General features: G+C 34.7%; 3 protein-coding genes across 3 annotated transcripts; all 3 read left to right on the forward strand.

Annotated features, from left to right (window-relative positions):
- The first annotated feature begins 1,449 nt into the window (after positions 1-1,449).
- On the forward strand, positions 1,450-5,024 carry LOC125869053 (uncharacterized). Its single transcript, XM_049549617.1, has 8 exons — positions 1,450-1,995; positions 2,988-3,033; positions 3,286-3,335; positions 3,457-3,498; positions 3,738-3,851; positions 4,437-4,515; positions 4,615-4,686; positions 4,765-5,024. Exons 1-8 carry the CDS (start codon positions 1,481-1,483, stop codon positions 4,810-4,812), a joined length of 966 nt encoding a protein of 321 aa, XP_049405574.1. The 5' UTR covers positions 1,450-1,480; the 3' UTR covers positions 4,813-5,024.
- A 3,413-nt stretch (positions 5,025-8,437) lies between these two features.
- On the forward strand, positions 8,438-10,487 carry LOC125868114 (mannan endo-1,4-beta-mannosidase 1). Its single transcript, XM_049548717.1, has 5 exons — positions 8,438-8,755; positions 8,851-9,045; positions 9,120-9,242; positions 9,683-9,885; positions 9,957-10,487. The coding sequence occupies exons 1-5, from the start codon at positions 8,438-8,440 to the stop codon at positions 10,309-10,311; spliced, it is 1,194 nt and encodes a 397-aa protein (XP_049404674.1). The 3' UTR covers positions 10,312-10,487.
- Positions 10,488-11,689: 1,202 nt separating this feature from the next.
- LOC125867124 (protochlorophyllide reductase-like) lies at positions 11,690-14,060 on the forward strand. The gene is made up of 5 exons (XM_049547549.1): positions 11,690-11,835; positions 12,130-12,225; positions 12,338-12,866; positions 13,211-13,569; positions 13,900-14,060. The coding sequence occupies exons 1-5, from the start codon at positions 11,782-11,784 to the stop codon at positions 14,053-14,055; spliced, it is 1,194 nt and encodes a 397-aa protein (XP_049403506.1). The 5' UTR covers positions 11,690-11,781; the 3' UTR covers positions 14,056-14,060.
- Positions 14,061-14,071: the final 11 nt, after the last annotated feature.

Raw genomic sequence — 14,071 nt, forward strand, 5'->3', positions numbered from 1 at the left:
ATTATTATGTTTTTATAAACTAGTTATTTTAAATCGTTTGAAATTGAAGAAGCTCGATGATTAATTTATATTGTGGAGGGTCAAAATTGGGTGTCAACACTCATCTTCTTTTCACATGTTTGAATCATCTTAGTCTTGCTTCTTTTATCTTGTACGCTACAGAAGTCACTTCCACCTTATCTCAACTATCCTCATTCTAAACTGTCTAAGGGTAAGAAAAATAGTTGGTAGTTCTAATTATCATCCAATTGATAATTACACTCATGTTGAAAAAACACCTTATTTTCATGATATAATCTACAAACATACTATGGTCATAAATATATGTCCAAGTGTCCATGACAACAACCTACTTAGTAAAATTTCACAAGGAGGTCTGGAGAGGTAGAGTCTACGCATATCATACTCCTACCTTGTGAAGGTAAGGAGATTGTTTTTAGAGGATCTTCGGTTTGAGTATAACATAACAAAATAATGAAAAAGGGAAAAACATACTGGAGAAACAAAACAACTAATATGGAAACAATAACAACCACAAAATAATGTGATAACCTAAATACAATCAACAACAAGTGCCAGTGGAATCAAAAGCAAAACACTATAAGAACCGACTAAATCCCTCGAAAATCAAGACAACACTCCATAATATTTACTAATCTTCTATATTAATATATGCGACCTCCATACCTTTTATCTAGTGTTATGTCCTCTGTAATCTGAAATAATGTCATGTCCTGTCTAATCACCTCTTCCCTATGCTTTTTCAGTCTACATCTACCTCTCATTGTACCCACTACATTCAGCCTCTCGAATTTCTTAACTAGGGCATTTGCTCATCTTCTTTTCACATGTCCGAATCATCTTTAATCTTGCTTCCCTTATCTTGTCCGCTACAGAAGTCACTCTCACCTCATCCAGAATATCCCCATTCTAATCAGTCTAAGGGTGAGAAAAGTAGTAGGTAGTTCTAATTAACTTCCAATTGATAATTACACTCATGTTGAAAAAACACGTTATTTTCATGATATAATCTACAAACATACTATGGTCATGATTGTGAATTTGTGATGATATGAATGTGAATTAAGAAGAAGAATTAGATGATGCTCCTATCCTACTAGTTCAAAATCTTCATTTTAGACTTAGATCTCTAATCGATCCTTCTTTTAGGCTCCTAACTGATCATCTAGATATTCTTAATTTCTTAATTTCAAGATTTCGGACCTAATACTTCTCGTTAAGGGTGAAATGATCTCATCCACCTACATGCTAACTTTGATTAAATCCGTCAAGGTTCCATAATCTTGGACCAAAAACGTCCCACTTTGCACATTTAACGGATCATACTTGTTCATAGTCATATAAAAAAGGACGAATAAAATTAATCCCTAAACTTAAGGGGTCATAAGTGACCAATATTTTTAGTTTTAAAGATTAGCTCAACTCGATTCTTCACTTACTTGGAACCTAAACCCCTACAATGGCGAAAGAGGGAGCAAAAGCTTCAGAAGACGAAAACGGAGCAGCTCCATCTAAGCGGCAACACAAATCAAAATCCAAAAGAGAAGATGAAACTGAATCCGAATCCAAATCCGGATCCGAACCGGAACGAGAAGTGAGAAAACACCGGAGAAAGAGAAGTCGAAGTCGAAGTTCTAGGAGAAGATCGCGGGATGATTCGGATTCGTCATCATCTGGAGAAGATTCGTATTCGGACTCTGAAGACTCGTATTCGGATTCGGAGTCGGGTAGTAGTTCGGAGTATTCGGATTCAGAAGAGGAGAGGAGGCGTAGAAAGAGGAGAGATAGGAAGAGAAGAGAGGAAAAAGAGAAAGAGAAGAAACGAAAGCTGAGGAAAGAGAAGGAGAAGAAGAAGAGGAGGAAGAAGGAGAAAGAGAAGAAGGAGAGAAAGAAGAAAAAGAAAGAGAAGGGGAAAACTGGTGCTGTTACAAACTCTTGGGGAAAATATGGAATCATCAAGGAAACTGATATGTGGTGAGCTACTTTTCATGGCTTTCATATTTTAACTTTTTGAGTGTTTACTTCTTTGAATTATGAATTGATTAATGCTTAAATGTTGGTCTGGAGTAGTGATTTGAAGTGTATTAGTAAAGGAAATGACTGCTCTTTTGGTAAAAATGTTTTCTTTGGCTAATATTTTCACATATCACTTGTTATCCGAAAAGCATGTTCTGAAAGACTTAAGTACTTGATTGTAAGCAAGCTACAACAACAAAAACAACAGACCCGGCATTATCCTTACCTTTTGTATTGGAGTTATCCGTCTCTTCTCGTTTGTATGTCTTGTTTCTTATGCATCTTCTTGATGCCTTTAAAAGATATAATCTTACTTCATAAAAAAAAGGAGACAATGCTGTCTTTACAATCCCCCACCCTACACATCTTTGCTTGTGATAAGTTTTATGTTGGCTCCTTTATCCGTCCTTGAGACCGGCTTTGTGAGCAAGCTCACACAGGCGAGTGATTATTCTACAAATTTTAGGCTTTACCCCTTAATGTAACTTGAATGCATATTCAATCTATCCTCTGTTCCATTATAGTGGTCAGAACATATGATAACCAGATAGAGCCTTACTTTTGGATCATTTTCTGGCATAATTCTTAAGAGGATGCAGCATTTTGAGTAGTGAGAGTACATGCTCTTGACTCCTATATTGTCCAGAAAGAAGTCAGTCATATTGCTGTAGATGAAGATATACCTTTTTTTATATTGTGGCTGAACCATTCATCTGCGCAGATGTACCTTTTATTGATATAAAGAAGAGTGAAACTTTCTGAATTCATGCATCATTACAGTGATAATTATTGATGCTTGAACTAATTACTATGGATTCTCGTCACCTTCTTGTGTGTTACGATTTTATTTCAGAAGGTTGCAGGAAATGTTTTACTCTTCACTTTGTTGTCAGTTTTAATGATCAGATTGTTCTTCTATAGATTTCAACTTTAGTTATTGCTTATTGTAGGAACAAACGGCCAGAGTTTACCGCATGGTTGGCAGAAATAAAGAAGGTACATAGTGGCTCTTTAAGCTTATGCATGTTGATCATCCACACAGGAGTTGTTGCAGGATATGCCAATTGTTTTGATAAATATTTTTGGATAGGTCAATCATTTTCCTGTTAGTGCACTATAGTGCATTTCCAAAGGTCTTCATTAAAAAGCTTCCATTGCATAGTGCTTATCTACATTCTCTTTCTATTCAATTTTGTGTAAGATATTACTTCTAGTTGTGGAAGTTTTCATTTCTTGTGTCATTTATAGGTGAATCTGGAAAGCCTGCCAAATTGGGAAGAGAAGCAATTGTTCAAGCAGTAAGTAAATCGAGAAGGGATAAGCTAGTTCTTATTAGCACCTGTTCTTCCCCTTTCTCTACCTCTGTTTAAGCAATATATGCAAGGAACTTCCACTTTTTTATAGTCAGTTATTGTGCAGATTCATGGAGGATCATAACACTGCAACCTTCCCTTCTAAAAAGTAAGGCTACTGCATTATTTCAATCTTAACTTTTTTTTTCTGGTTGGGATGGGGGTTCTTTCTATATTGATAATAAATATATTGAGTTTGGGTGTTTTGTGTGAGGCTTCTAGTTCCTTGCAGGATGATATGTGTTTGTACACACATACACACGCAAAGAGATAGGTATACAGATTCTTGATATTTGAGCTATGTTTATAATCATCTAACAGTACTTCTGTTATTCTTCATTTTTGCAGATATTATAACCTTGATGCCTATTACAGACGTAAAATGGAAAAGGAAAGCAGAAGAGGTGTCAAGAAGGTCGTGGACGATGAACGTACTGTCTTCGATGATGAAGAACAGCGCAGGTAAGTTATGGACATGGTTGCCATTTCGTTGTAAAAAATCGTTTTTTTCTTGAGTAGTATGAAGTCTGTTAAGGGTATGACACAAATTCAAATATTGTTATAGAACCAAGTTTGGTATTCAAGTCTAGAAAGATACACCTATTATCCACTGAATTTCGAGTCTCAAAGCGGAAACACGGGATTTCGTATTTAAAGGGAATAACTTGGAAGTCACTTAGGAACTTCCAAATTTCTAATGTGGTCCTGGCTCTCTTAGGAACTCTTTGAACAGAGTCACTATCCTGCTGTGGTGATATAGATTATTGCTTTGCCCTAGTTTCTTCTTTCAGACATGAAATCACATTATAATGCTAAAAGATGGTGGTATGAGGTATATATAAAATTCTAGCATCCTGGAAGCTATAGGATCCCAGGTTAGCAAGTACTATATAGTTAAAACATACTAGAGTATTTTTTTTCTTTCTGAAGATAAATTTGTAGAGCATAGCTTTTGTCATTGAAAGGGAAAAAAGGAGAGGAGATTTTCATCTTTGCACTAAATGGTATAGTCTAGTTTCTAAGTTGTTACCTATTATGTTATTGTAGGCAAGAATTGATGCGAGAACGTGAGAAGCACAAGCAAGAACAGGTGGAAGCATTGAAGCGCGAGATGCAGAGTGGAATGGTACGTATTCTGCTACCGTTGTCCTTCTCCATACAACAGGTGAAAAGTATATAATGTGACAAACTCCTCTCTTTTTGTTTGTAAATTTGAATCTCTAAGGCGCAAGCAATGAAAGAACAAGCTCAATTAAGAGAAGAGATGGCTTATCAGTACAAGCTTGGTAACTTTGAGGTGAGAATGAGCCTGAAATTTCATGATACTCTATTTTCTTTTTCCGTTCATTGATCTTATTCTCCGTTGTCCTGATAGGCTGCAGCTGCTATTCAAAGACGCTTGGACCCTGATCTCCCTATGTAGACTAGGTCCTGCAAAATTTTGGCCTAGGCTACAACGGATTACATTAGACTACATGTTTTAGTTTTACTCGCTCCTTTTCGCTGAGTAAATATGCTTGCAGATTCATCTGCAAGTCTGCGCTTCTTAATAGATATCACTAGGCTAGGTGAGTTGAAATCTGGTCCATGTATTGTTGTGTAATATCATCTGCACTCCCATCTTTTTACTCTGTTCTCCACCTTAATGATGTTAAGTGACAAATTAACCTTGCATTAAGACTGATGTCGAATGTCCTATAAAATGTTACCTGTTTAACCTTTTCAAAAATTGAATTTGATGGGTTAGATTACTGTTGTTTGATCATTTCTAATCTAAGTAAACTTGTAAAAGATAAGAATGTACACCAAGAGTTAAGAGGTAAGTTTTCCAAAGTGGTGGTTAAACCATGTTGTATGAGGTAGAGTGTTGGCTAGTCAAGTACTTGCACGTTCAGAAAATGAAAGTAGAGAAAATTAGGACATACATATGGATGTGTGAGTATACTAGAAGAGGTAGGACTATGAACGAGGATATTTTGGACAAGGTGGGAGTGGCCTTGTGGTGGACAAGATGAGGAGTAGGAGTTTGAGATGGTTTCAGTGAGTAGGTGTGAGAGGTTAATTACAATGGGCTTGGGGGTAGGGGTGAAGAAGTACGAGGAGAGATGATTAAACATACTATGATTTATCAGCAGCTTATCAAGGGCATGACCTTAGATAGGAGGAAATGAATATCGAGGATTAGGATAAAATATAAGTAGGTAATTGAGTATCATCTAGTTTTCTCACGTTTAGGTACGTATACACATACATACAACACTTGTATTTTCCTATCTAGGGTGCAATATTCGGTCTGCTTTGCCTAGTAGCACGATGGTTGTACATGAAAAGACATGTTTAATTACATATATATATATATATATATATATATAATCTTATATAACCTTATCCAGCATGGTACGCATTTGATGTCGAATTTCCAACCGCTTCATCAAAAAGATTAAAATGTTCGATAAAGTATAATTTATTTATTTTCAAATATATTTCCAATAAGCCTCTTCACATGTGAGTCTAATATCTTTTGATGGGATAAACACATGAAAATTCGTTTTGATGAAATTTTAACCTAAAATCTCGTCTTGCTTTAATTTGTACTACCCCCATCCTAATATAAAAATAAACTTCGACCAAAATTGTTGAGTTTTGTCGAACCCCTAGTTTTAAGGTTGACTCCGCCCCTGATTGGATGCATGCACTATACATTATTCTTCCAAAAACACTAATATTCTTTTGACTTATGATTAAACAGCAATGCAATGATTGATTACATGAAAGAAATGGACAAGCTAGGAATGGTTATATTTAAGATGTTGGCACATGGATTAGGCCTTGAAGATGACTTTTTCTTTAGCAAAAAAATTGAAGAAAAAGAAGCAACTTATTTTAGGGTTAGTAGATATCCTCCTTGTCCTCTCCCAGAGAAGATTGTTGGTATAGGGATCCATTCAGACCCACAAACTTTAACTATATTGCATCAAGATCAAGTTGGTGGCCTTCAAGTCCTCAAAGATGATAAACATTAATGGATTGGAGTTAGACCTCTTCCAAATTCAGTTCTAATCAGTATTGGTGACACCCTTGAGGTCATATTCTCTCTCTTAAGTTTACTAAACAGTAAAATTTGTCGCTAATTCTATTTATCGACAGAAAGCAATAAAAAAAAATGTTAGCTTCGAGCAATTTGACGATGTCTTGATGATAAAGTTTATAGCTAATTTCATTTTTTCTAGTAATTCACCCCTCTTACACACAAGATAGGAAGTTAGCGTTTGATACCTGAGTTAAAATATCAAATGTTGACTTCCTTCACTCATGGATAAAAGTCATTTTCCTTGTAATTATTTTAACTTATATTATCTTACATAAAATTTAAGAAAAACTAGTGAATATGTATTAATGTCATTACTAACCAAACATCAGAGAGTATGTATTTTATTTTTATGAAAAAAGACTTTTTATAGTATGTTTGAGTAATTATGATTAAACCTTTGTATTTCTTGTAGGCTTGGACAAATGGAAGGTTAAAGAGTGTTATACATAGGGCAGTGGTGAATAAGGAGAAACAAAGGCTATCAATACCATATTTTATGAGTCCAACAAGTAATGCAATTATTGAATGCCCATCTCAACTAATTCATCCAATTTGTAATCCAAGAAAATATGTACCTTTTACATGGGCTCAATTGAGGCACCTTCTTATGATTACCAAGAGGGTTAGGGGTAAAGCTGTTGCCCTCAATAAATTTCTTATTTCTAATTGAGACTTTTGAGAATCCTCAGCGTTTTACGTGATCATGATAAATAAATAAAATGTGATTGAATAAATTTCTTATCTCTAATCGAGACTTGAAAATCCTTTTATTATTGAAATGTGTGGACCAAGTCTGTTGTTGTTGAAGTAGTGAAATTTGTTCGCGCTTTATGTGATTATGAAAAATAAACAAAGTGTGACTAAAAAATAATTAATGTTATACAAGTTTTTAATATAAAGAAATAAACATTTGTTAATTAAAAATTTAATAATTATACATATTTATTAACATAAATTTACTATTTAAACAAAATCTACTTAATTCGAGTGAACTTGTACGTGAGCTACTAGCTCCACCCCTGCTTGTAAGGCAAACATATTTGATATTACCGCTTATGTACTTTCTTTCATTGTCTTTGAACTTGAGTTATCTTGATTCATTTTATTGCGTTAATGAAGCATGGTACGATCGATCGTGGATTGAGAGTTATAAAAAATTAAACGATGTGATGGAATGGAGAAAAATATTTTTCAGAAAGTAGTTTCTTATTTTCCTATGTCTATTTTCTCTAAGAAAACAAGTTTCTTCAAAATGAGGTAAATGACTTTCTTAGCTAAAGTAGGAAAAACAAGTTCTATAAGTAACATTCTATTGCATCCTTCCGACCCACCCAACACCCTGACCTACCTCTTGACCATCCCTCCCCCGCCACTCCCAAGGCCCCACTACCCGCCCCTTCTCACCCCTATAGTGTTTTGTTCCATTACTATACATGCTTTTGATATAACAATTTTTTTTTTGCTTTCTTACCAAACACTAGAAAATAAGTAAAAAGAGAATCAACTTGTTTTCCACGAATCAGACTAATTGATAATTTAATATATGAGGTTTGGTATTTCATTATTAATACTATAGTTAAGTGTACATGTTTTGTATTTGTATTTGAAATTAAAATTTATGGAAGAGTTCATTACATTAACTATAATACTATGAGTACACGTTTCCATATATTATTTCATCATCAAATCTAGTACTCAACAAACCTTAAAAACCAATCAATTAATGTTTCCATATTTCCCTTTTTCATTTACCCTATAATTCTTTCAACAGACCTATCTTTCTATCTTTATAACTAAATAACTGCCTTAATTCTTCTATCAATCAACATGTCCACTAGGAAATTCTTTTAGTTTTTGCAAGTTTTGCTATTTTTAGTAAATTTCCTTATCTTCAACACACTATAAAATGTGACATCTAACATATCACACATATAACATCTATAATTCATTATACAAAATGTCTTATACAAAAAGAAGTTGCATTTCTGGGCTCTTTCTCTTGTTCTTAGCTCTTGCTTGTGAAGCGAATTCGGGGTTTATAGGAGTTAAAGATTCTCATTTTGAACTCAATGGATCCCCTTTTCTATTCAATGGTTTCAACTCATATTGGTTGATGCATGTTGCTGCTGACCCTACTGAGAGGTACAAAGTTACTGAGGTTCTTAAAGATGCTTCTACCGCTGGTCTTTCTGTTTGTCGTACTTGGGCTTTTAGTGATGGAGGTGATAGAGCATTACAAATATCACCTGGTGTTTACGATGAACGTGTTTTTCAGGTAAAGGTTTGTTATTATAGTTTTGATAACTTTTACATTATCGCGTTGTAATGCATGTGAGTCCCTTAATTAGATATACTTGTTTCTAAATTTAGGGTTTGGATTTTGTGATCACGGAAGCTAAGAAATATGGTGTTCGTTTAATATTGAGCTTTGTAAATCAATGGAATGACTTTGGAGGAAAAGCTCAATATGTTTGGTGGGCACGAAATGCAGGAGCTCAGATTAGTAATGACGATGAATTCTATACTCATCCTATACTTAAAAAATACTTGAAGAACCATATTGAGGTATATATGGGGTAATTATTATTTAATACATATAAACAACTTTTTTTATTAATAATATTATGAAATTGTTACAGAAAGTGGTTACAAGGTTGAATAGTATTACTAAAGTTGCTTATAAAGATGATCCAACAATTATGGCATGGGAACTCATGAATGAGCCACGTGATCAAGCTGACTATTCAGGAAAAACTATTAATGTAAGTCCCAATTCAAGTTTAAATAAAGGGAAAAATGACAAATATATCTCCGATCTATCGTAAATGGTATGCAGATACCCTCCATCATATTTTTTGGACATTGATGTCCTTGCCGTCCAAAAACTAGAGCATATATACCCTTTATAGTACTAACAGACATACACATGTCATAATCTTATCCACCGATCTGACATTTATTAAATATCGGATCGATGGATAAGATTGCGTCACGTGTCCCTATTTAGTCTTCCGTTACAGTGAAGGGCATATATGCTCTAGCTTTTGGACGACAGGGGCACCAATGTCCCAAAAGTATGGCGAAGGGTATCTGCATATCATTTACGATAGTTCAGGGGTATATTTGTTCTTTTTCCCTTAAATAAATTGCGTTTTAGAAATATCGATCTATAATTGACGTTTTTTGATTAATATTGTTATAGGCATGGGTTCAAGAAATGGCAGGTTTTGTGAAGTCATTAGACAACAAACATTTGTTAGAGGTTGGAATGGAGGGATTTTATGGTGATTCAATTCCTGAAAGGAAGTCAGTTAATCCTGGTTATCAAGTTGGAACAGATTTCATTAGTAACCATCTTATCAATGAAATTGATTTTGCTACTATCCATGCATACACTGACCAATGGTAATTTTTATCTCTACTCACAAATTCACATGTTTTCATTACATATAGGTCTAAATATATTTTTCTTATAGGGTGTCTGGACAAAGTGATGATGCACAATTGGTGTGGATGGAAAAGTGGATAAGAAGTCATTGGGAAGATGCAAGAAATATATTAAAGAAACCTTTAGTGCTTGCTGAATTTGGAAAGTCTAGTAGAGGTCAAGGGTCAAGAGATATATTTATGAGTAGTGTATATAGAAATGTGTATAATTTGGCAAAAGAAGGTGGAACAATGGCAGGAAGTTTAGTATGGCAACTAATGGCACATGGAATGGAGAATTATGATGATGGTTATTGTATTGTTTTGGGACAAAATCCTTCAACTACACAAATTATTTCAGATCAAGCTCATGTCATGACAGCTTTGGCTCATTCTTTCAATTGAGTGAAAAGGCATGAGGATGACCATTATACAATAATCAATTTATAAGTGGATTTGAGTAATCTTAAATCCATCAATTTTAATAAATTATTTGAGATGATATTACCAAACATGTTGAAGTTGATTAAACTCAAGAATGTAATTGAATAAATTGTTTTAGTAAAAAGGAAAGTTATGTTTTATGTCCTCTTGTTTTTATTTTGAGTTTAAATTTTTTACATATGCTAAAGGAAATATTGATTGGAGACATGCAACACACATAGGATCCGGGGCGGAGCTACCCTTGACTGAGGGGTGTCTAGACACTACTCCTTCATCATAAAATTATATTATATAGATAGGTCAAATTTTAGTTTTGTAGGTGTATATATATATATAGTATGATATATCGGTGTTGATAACTCTTGACTCAAGTTAAAGGTTCAGTGTATTGATTAAGATGTTAGAAAGCTTTAATTTCTTAAAGTTGTGTGTTTGATCCTAGCTAACGACATAATTATATTTTTTTACACATCTTAATGAAAATATTGTTTATATCAAAGATCTACCATGTTATGAAACTTTTGAGAGAAGTATGTGTAGTGTCAATTGTGGAAACTAAAAGTTTGGGACAACAAATTATTATAGCATTGCTTGTGACAAGTAAACTCTAAAAGTATATAATTTAAACCTCAGAATTTAATAAAAGTTTTAAGTTCTATACATCATTGGTATGTAAAATACTATCACAATTTAAGTTACTTATAAGGTAATTACAATTACTTTTAGTACAACTCCATATGACAATGGAGTTTAATTCAACTGCCCTTTATCCCTTGTCCCTGTCACTTAATAGATTTCCCATGATGAAGCCCATGACTATTGTAAGTGGATTGCCTTGGGTAAAGAGCCAAATATATATCTTTTATCTTTCTGGACTATGTAGGAGTTTAATCATGTTTCATTATAAAATTTTAAAAAATATATTCTCAAAGTAAAAAATATTGTTTGAAAATTGAAATTGTGTTTTGTCATAAATACAAATTGGACATTCACTTTTACTTTTTGTGAGCAAGTTCTTAAAAATTCTAAAATTTAATTTAAAATTTTATGACCAAACGTGTTTTTAGAGTTTAACTCAGGAAAACGTGATTTTTTTTTTTTATAATAATGTGACTTTCTTATTGAAATGAACTAAAAAAAGAAAAAAGTATCACATAAAATAGGACGGAGGGAGTACTGAAGATTGAGCATAAGGATATGTTTATTTATTGTAGAAATATCAAAAGGAAATCTAAACATTGAAGCCTGATTGGTGGCATACAATTGACACAAATCATACTAGTCTGAAATATTTATCTTATCCAAGTAACACCCCATAGTATCTTACTGTATATATATGTGCCCCAAATCCTTACAATTCTCACACTCAGTCCAAAAATCATTTTTAAAAATCTACAATATTTTTAGAACAAAACTCAATTCCTAATATTCATGGCTCTTCAGGCTGCTGCATTGCTTCCTTCTACTTTCTCTATTCCCAAGGAGGTTTGTATTCCATCCTATTCTCTCCGATTTAATTTACATGACACTTTTCATTTTTTGAAATTTGAATATCTCTGGCTCAATACATTTTACAGTTAAATTACTACTAGATATAAAAATGTGTGATTCTTTTTTATATTGGCAAAAAATAAAAGTTTGTCGTGTAAATTGGAATAGGGAAGGTATATATAAATTTTGATCAATGATATTAAGTTGATCTAATTCAATTTAGCTTCGAGTCAAATTGACTCTTGAAAAGCAAAAATTATTCTTTCACTCATTTCTGTTATGTTGCAGGGGAAAACTAGTGCAACTTTGAAGGATTCTAGTCTCTTTGGAATCTCTCTCTCTGACCATGTTAAATCTGATTTTGGCTCTTCATTCAAAATCAAGGTATAATTTTAGCTTCCATGTGGTTTAATTCGATGTAACGCTAAGAAATAGCTTCCATGTGGTTTAATTCAGTGACCATACGTGAAATTAACCTGTTGGAATTTCGTTACAGAGCGGAAGAAAGTCATCCCTCGGAGCTATTAGAGCCGAGACAATGGTTGCATCTCCCAGTGTAACGAATACCCCTGTGACAGGAAAGAAAACCTTAAGAAAAGGTTGTGTAGTAATCACTGGAGCCTCTTCAGGACTAGGACTAGCAACAGCAAAAGCTCTGGCTGAGACAGGGAAATGGCAGGTGATTATGGCATGTAGGGACTTTCTTAAAGCTGAAAGAGCAGCAAAATCAGCAGGGATGCCTAAGGAGAATTACACTATCATGCATTTAGACCTTGCATCGCTTGACAGCGTCAGACAATTTGTCGATAACTTTAGGAGATCAGGCAATCCTCTTGATGTATTGGTTTGTAATGCAGCTGTTTATCTGCCTACCGCGAAAGAGCCTTCGTTCACAGCTGAAGGATTTGAGCTTAGTGTTGGGACTAACCATCTTGGTCATTTCCTTCTTTCAAGATTGTTGATTGATGACTTGAAGCAGTCTGATTACCCTTCCAAGAGACTCATCATTGTTGGTTCGATTACAGGTAACAGTCAAACCTCTTTATAACAACATTGTTTGTCTGGATAATTTTTGGCTGTTTTAGCAAAATAGTGTTATAGTGATGATATAATATAACATAACATGAAAAATCAGTCCCAAGAAAAACTTGGGCGTTCCAGTGACATATTGTTACAGAGAGGCTTGACTGTTATCAGGCAATCAATTGTGTATCCAACTATGAGTTCAATGGTTTGGTAGAACCTAGTGTTTCGTTGTTGAATTCTATATATACGTGCAAAAAACAAGTGTAGACCATGTCTAAATTCTCGAAATTTACTAGTCGTGAAGTCAATTGGATTAACCATAGTTATTGAAATCACTTGTCAGGAAACACGAACACATTGGCTGGAAATGTACCTCCAAAGGCCAACCTCGGGGACTTGAGGGGTTTGGCAAGGGGGCTCGATGGACTTAACAGCTCAGCCATGATTGATGGTGGTGACTTTGATGGTGCCAAAGCATACAAAGACAGCAAGGTTTGCAATATGCTCACTATGCAGGAATTCCATAGACGATACCACGAAGAGACTGGCATCACATTTGCCTCTCTATACCCTGGCTGCATCGCGACAACAGGGCTATTCAGAGAGCATATCCCCTTGTTTAGGCTTCTTTTCCCTCCATTCCAGAAGTTCATTACCAAGGGATTCGTCTCCGAGGCAGAATCTGGAAAGAGACTTGCACAGGTAATAATAATCAGTGTCGTCACTGAACTTTATCCACTATATCAGTGAAGTCTGTAAAGATATAATACCTGGGCCTAACTTAACCCCAATAGCTAGCTCATGAGGGGAGAATTGACCAAGTCCATATAAGGAGACCACCAGTGTGGGACTTTTACCCACTCGAACACCCCTTTCACGCCCAGGCCCAGCTGGAGCGTAGACCGGGAGCCCAAACGGGGATGGACCTAGCTTTGATACCATGCAAAGATGAATCTTAGGCCTAATCAAGAAACGAATTTTTGTCACACTAAAGTTACTAAACATAAGATGTTGTTTGTTTGTTTTGTACAGGTTGTAAGTGATCCAAGTCTTACAAAATCAGGTGTTTATTGGAGCTGGAACAAGAACTCTTCCTCTTTTGAAAACCAGTTGTCAGAAGAAGCTAGTGACGTTGAGAAAGCGCGTAAAGTGTGGGAAGTCAGTGAGAAACTCGTGGGGTTGGCTTAGATTTTGCGGATTGAGT

Source organism: Solanum stenotomum, chromosome 6 (assembly GCF_019186545.1).
Source record: "Solanum stenotomum isolate F172 chromosome 6, ASM1918654v1, whole genome shotgun sequence".
In the NCBI taxonomy this organism is placed as follows: domain Eukaryota; kingdom Viridiplantae; phylum Streptophyta; class Magnoliopsida; order Solanales; family Solanaceae; genus Solanum; species Solanum stenotomum.

Bases quoted from the DNA above. Each gene is read 5' to 3' on its own strand.
- LOC125869053 (XM_049549617.1), top strand. From the start codon at position 1,481: ATGGCGAAAGAGGGAGCAAAAGCTTCAGAAGACGAAAACGGAGCAGCT. The intron at 3,336-3,456 runs GTAAGTAAATCG...GTTATTGTGCAG, and splicing joins GAGAAGCAATTGTTCAAGCA to ATTCATGGAGGATCATAACA. The intron at 3,499-3,737 runs GTAAGGCTACTG...TCATTTTTGCAG, and splicing joins GCAACCTTCCCTTCTAAAAA to ATATTATAACCTTGATGCCT.
- LOC125868114 (XM_049548717.1), top strand. From the start codon at position 8,438: ATGTCTTATACAAAAAGAAGTTGCATTTCTGGGCTCTTTCTCTTGTTC. The intron at 8,756-8,850 runs GTAAAGGTTTGT...TTCTAAATTTAG, and splicing joins ACGATGAACGTGTTTTTCAG to GGTTTGGATTTTGTGATCAC. The intron at 9,243-9,682 runs GTAAGTCCCAAT...ATATTGTTATAG, and splicing joins ATTCAGGAAAAACTATTAAT to GCATGGGTTCAAGAAATGGC.
- LOC125867124 (XM_049547549.1), top strand. From the start codon at position 11,782: ATGGCTCTTCAGGCTGCTGCATTGCTTCCTTCTACTTTCTCTATTCCC. The intron at 12,867-13,210 runs GTAACAGTCAAA...ATCACTTGTCAG, and splicing joins CATTGTTGGTTCGATTACAG to GAAACACGAACACATTGGCT. The intron at 13,570-13,899 runs GTAATAATAATC...TGTTTTGTACAG, and splicing joins CTGGAAAGAGACTTGCACAG to GTTGTAAGTGATCCAAGTCT.